At 45.9% G+C, this 5,000-nt stretch overlaps 1 protein-coding gene across 2 annotated transcripts in view; it reads right to left on the bottom strand.

Moving 5' to 3' along the window:
- The window catches only part of LOC142906988 (vacuolar protein sorting-associated protein 16 homolog), an 82,967-nt gene that overhangs the window by 6,380 nt on the left and 71,587 nt on the right, over nt 1–5,000 (bottom strand). Inside the window, exons 11-12 of one of the 2 annotated variants that reach the window (XM_076055885.1) lie at nt 4,000–4,108; nt 245–277 (exon numbers count right to left, since the gene is read on the bottom strand). In XM_076055885.1, the coding sequence (XP_075912000.1) occupies nt 4,063–4,108 (46 nt within the window). In that variant the 3' untranslated portion in view covers nt 245–277; nt 4,000–4,062. Of the gene's footprint in view, nt 1–244; nt 278–3,999; nt 4,109–5,000 lie in introns of those variants that run through there. The other variant, XM_076055884.1, reaches the window with a different exon arrangement.

Genomic DNA, 5,000 nt, shown 5'->3' with positions numbered 1-5,000 from the left:
ACAACAACCACAACAACAACAACCACAACAACAACAACCACAACAACAACAACTACAACAACAACCACAACAACAACCACAACAACAACCACAACAACAACCACAACAACAACAACAAGAGTCACAGACTCCTTGAGATGTGAGATCACCATGTAGACTACAACAACAACCACAACAACAACATCAACAACAACAACAACAACCACAACAACAACAACAATCACAACAACAACAAGACGAGTCACAGACTCCTTGAGATGTGAGATCACCATGTAGACTACAACAACAACCACAACAACAACCATCAACAACAACAACATCAACAACAACAACAACAACAATCACAACAACCACAACAACAAGAGTCACAGACTCCTTGAGATGTGAGATCACCATGTAGACTACAACAACAACCATCAACAACAACAACATCAACAACAACAACAACCACAACAACAACAACAACAAGAGTCACAGACTCCTTGAGATGTGAGATCACCATGTAGACTACAACAACAACCACAACAACATCAACAACTACAACAACAACAACATCAACAACAACCACAACAACAACCACAACCACAACAACAACAAGAGTCACAGACTCCTTGAGATGTGAGATCACCATGTAGACTACAACAACAACCACAACAACATCAACAACAACCACAACAACCACAACAACAACAACCACAACAACAACAACCACAACAACAACCACAACAACAACAACCACAACAACAACAACAACCACAACAACAAGAGTCACAGACTCCTTGAGATGTGAGATCACCATGTAGACTACAACAACAACAACAACAACCACAACAACCACAACAACATCAACAACAACCACAACAACAACAAGAGTCACAGACTCCTTGAGATGTGAGATCACCATGTAGACTACAACAACAACCACAACAACAACATCAACAACAACAACAACAACCACAACAACATCAACAACAACATCAACAACAACCACAACCACAACAACAACAACAACATCAACAACAACAAGAGTCACAGACTCCTTGAGATGTGAGATCACCATGTAGACTACAACAAAAACCACAACAACAACATCAACAACAACAACAACCACAACAACATCAACAACAACATCAACAACAACCACAACCACAACAACAACAACAACATCAACAACAACAAGAGTCACAGACTCCTTGAGATGTGAGATCACCATGTAGACTACAACAACAACAACATCAACAACAACCACAACAACAACAACCACAACAACAACCACAACTACAACCACAACAACAACCACAACAACAACCACAACAACAACCACAACAACAACCACAACCACAACAACAACAAGAGTCACAGACTCCTTGAGATGTGAGATCACCATGTAGACTACAACCACAACAACAACATCAACAACATTAACAACATCAACAACCACAACAACAACCACAACAACAACATCAACAACAACCACATCAACAACAACAAGAGTCACAGACTCCTTGAGATGTGAGATCACCATGTAGACTACAACAACATCAACAACCACAACAACAACAACCACAACAACAACAACCACAACCACAACTACAACCACAACAACAACCACAACAACAACCACAACAACAACCACAACAACAACAAGAGTCACAGACTCCTTGAGATGTGAGATCACCATGTAGACTACAACAACAACCACCACAACAACAACAACAAGAGTCACAGACTCCTTGAGATGTGAGATCACCATGTAGACTACAACAACAACCACAACAACAACAACAACCACAACCACAACAACAACCACAACTACAACCACAACAACAACCACAACAACAACAACCACAACAACAACAAGAGTCACAGACTCCTTGAGATGTGAGATCACCATGTAGACTACAACAACAACAACCACAACAACAACATCAACAACAACAACCACAACATCAACAACAAGAGTCACAGACTCCTTGAGATGTGAGATCACCATGTAGACTACAACAACAACCACAACAATCACAACCACAACAACAACAACATCAACAACAACATCAACAACAAGAGTCACAGACTCCTTGAGATGTGAGATCACCATGTAGACTACAACAACAACCACAACAACCACAACAATCACAACACAACAACATCAACAACAACAAGAGTCACAGACTCCTTGAGATGTGAGATCACCATGTAGACTACAACAACAACAACCACAACAACAACCACAACAACAACATCAACAACCACAACAACAACCACAACAACCACAACAACCACAACAACAACCACAACAATCACAACAACCACAACAACAACAACATCAACAACAACAACCACAACAACAACAACAACCACAACAACAACAACAAGAGTCACAGACTCCTTGAGATGTGAGATCACCATGTAGACTACAACAACATCAACCATCAACAACAACATCAACAACAACAACAACATCAACCACAACAACAACAACATCAACAACAACAACATCAACAACAACCACAACAACAACAAGAGTCACAGACTCCTTGAGATGTGAGATCACCATGTAGACTACAACAACAACATCAACAACAACAACATCAACAACAACAACAACAACCACAACAACCACAACAACATCAACAACAACCACAACAACAACAAGAGTCACAGACTCCTTGAGATGTGAGATCACCATGTAGACTACAACAACAACCACAACAACAACAACAAACACTACAACTACAACAACAACCACAACAACAACCACAACAACAACAACCACAACAACAACTACAACAACAACCACAACAACAACAACAACCACAACAACAACAACAACCACAACAACAACAACAACAAGAGTCACAGACTCCTTGAGATGTGAGATCACCATGTAGACTACAACATCAACCATCAACAACATCAACAACAACCACAACAACCACAACAACAACAACAAGAGTCACAGTCTCCTTGATATGTGAGATCACCATGTAGACTACAACAACAACAACAACAACCACAACAACAACCACAACAACAAGAGTCACAGTCTCCTTGAGATGTGAGATCACCATGTAGACTACAACAACAACAACATCAACAACCACAACAACAACAACAACCACAACAACAACCACAACAACAACAACCACAACAACAACAAGAGTCACAGACTCCTTGAGATGTGAGATCACCATGTAGACTACAACAACAACCACAACAACAACCACAACAATCACAACAACCACAACAACAACAACATCAACAACAACAACAACCACAACAACAACAACAAGAGTCACAGACTCCTTGAGATGCGAGATCACCATGTAGACTACAACATCAACCATCAACAACAACATCAACAACATCAACAACAACATCAACAACCACAACAACAACCACAACAACAACCACAACAACAACCAAAACAACAACCACAACAAGAGTCACAGACTCCGTGAAGTGTGAGTGAATGGGTGGGTGAGTGAGTAAGTGGGTGGGTGAGTGAGTGAGTGGGTGAGTGGGTGGGTGAGTGGGTGGGTGGGTGAGTGGGTGAGTGAGTGGGTGAGTGGGTGAGTGAGTGGGTGAGTGAGTGGGTGAGTGGGTGAGTGGGTGGGTGGGTGAGTGGGTGAGTGGGTGAGTGAGTGGGTGGGTGGGTGAGTGAGTGGGTGAGTGAGTGGGTGAGTGAGTGAGCGGGTGGGTGGGTGGGTGAGTGAGTGGGTGAGTGAGTGGGTGGGTGGGTGAGTGGGTGAGTGGGTGGGTGAGTGAGTGGGTGGGTGAGTGAGTGGGTGAGTGAGTGGGTGGGTGAGTGAGTGGGTGAGTGAGTGGGTGAGTGAGTGGGTGGGTGAGTGAGTGGGTGGGTGAGTGAGTGGGTGAGTGAGTGGGTGAGTGAGTGAGCGGGTGGGTGGGTGGGTGGGTGAGTGAGTGGGTGGGTGAGTGGGTGAGTGAGTGAGTGACTGAGTGAGCGACTGAGTGAGTGACTGAGTGAGTGACGCTCACCCAGATCCGAGTCTCCGCTCTGTATGGCTCTCATCATGGCCAGGTCCACCCTGTTCAGCTTCATCAGCAGTGGTACCTGCTCAGCTGCCCGTGGTTCAAAATCCAGCAGCTACACACGCACACAAAGGTCCCCCAGGTAGCCTCTAACAGGGCTGTAGGGGCAAGTGCTGTAACACACACACAGAGACAAAGCTCCCCCAGGTAACCTCTAGCAGGGCTGTAGGGGCAAGTGCTGTAACACACACAGACAAAGGTCCCCCAGGTAGCCTCTAGCAGGCTGTAGGGGCAAGTGCCGTGACACACACAGACACAGACAAAGCTCCCCCAGGTAGCCTCTAGCAGGGCTGCAGGGGCAAGTGCTGTAACACACACAGACAAAGCTACCCCCAGGTAGCTTCTAGCAGGCTGTACGGGCAAGTGCTGTTACACAGACAAAGCTCCCCCAGGTAGCCTCTAGCAGGGCTGTAGGGGCAAGTGCTGTTACACGCACACAGAGACAAAGCTCCCCCAGGTAGCCTCTAGCTGGCTGTAGGGGCAAGTGCCGTGACACACACAGACAAAGCTCCCACAGGTAGCCTCTAGCAGGGCTGTAGGGGCAAGTGCTGTTACACACACAGACAAAGCTGCCCCAGGTAGCCTCTAGCAGGCTGTAGGGGCAAGTGCTGTGACACACAGACAAAGCTCCCCCAGGTAGCCTCTAGCTGGCTGTAGGGGCAAGTGCTGTTACACACACAGACAAAGCTCCCCCAGATAGCCTCCAGCAGGGCTGTAGGGGCAAGTGCTGTTACACACACACAGACAAAGCTCCCCCAGGTAGCCTCTAGCAGGGCTGTAGGGGCAAGTGCTGTTACACACACAGACAAAGCTCCCCCAGGTAGCCTCTAGCAGGGCTGTAGGGGCAAGTGCTGTTACACACACAGACAAAGCTCCCCCAGGTAGCCTCTAGCAGGCTGTAGGGGCAAGTGCTGTTAGCGAGCACCTATGAAGGCCGGTAACGGTAC

Source organism: Petromyzon marinus, chromosome 73 (assembly GCF_048934315.1).
Source record: "Petromyzon marinus isolate PM22_M1 ecotype Great Lakes invasive population chromosome 73, UKy_Petmar_22M1.pri1.0, whole genome shotgun sequence".
NCBI classification, from domain to species: Eukaryota; Metazoa; Chordata; class Hyperoartia; order Petromyzontiformes; family Petromyzontidae; genus Petromyzon; species Petromyzon marinus.
The sequence above is the reverse complement of the archived record's forward strand: the minus strand, read 5'-3'. Positions and strand labels throughout refer to the sequence as shown.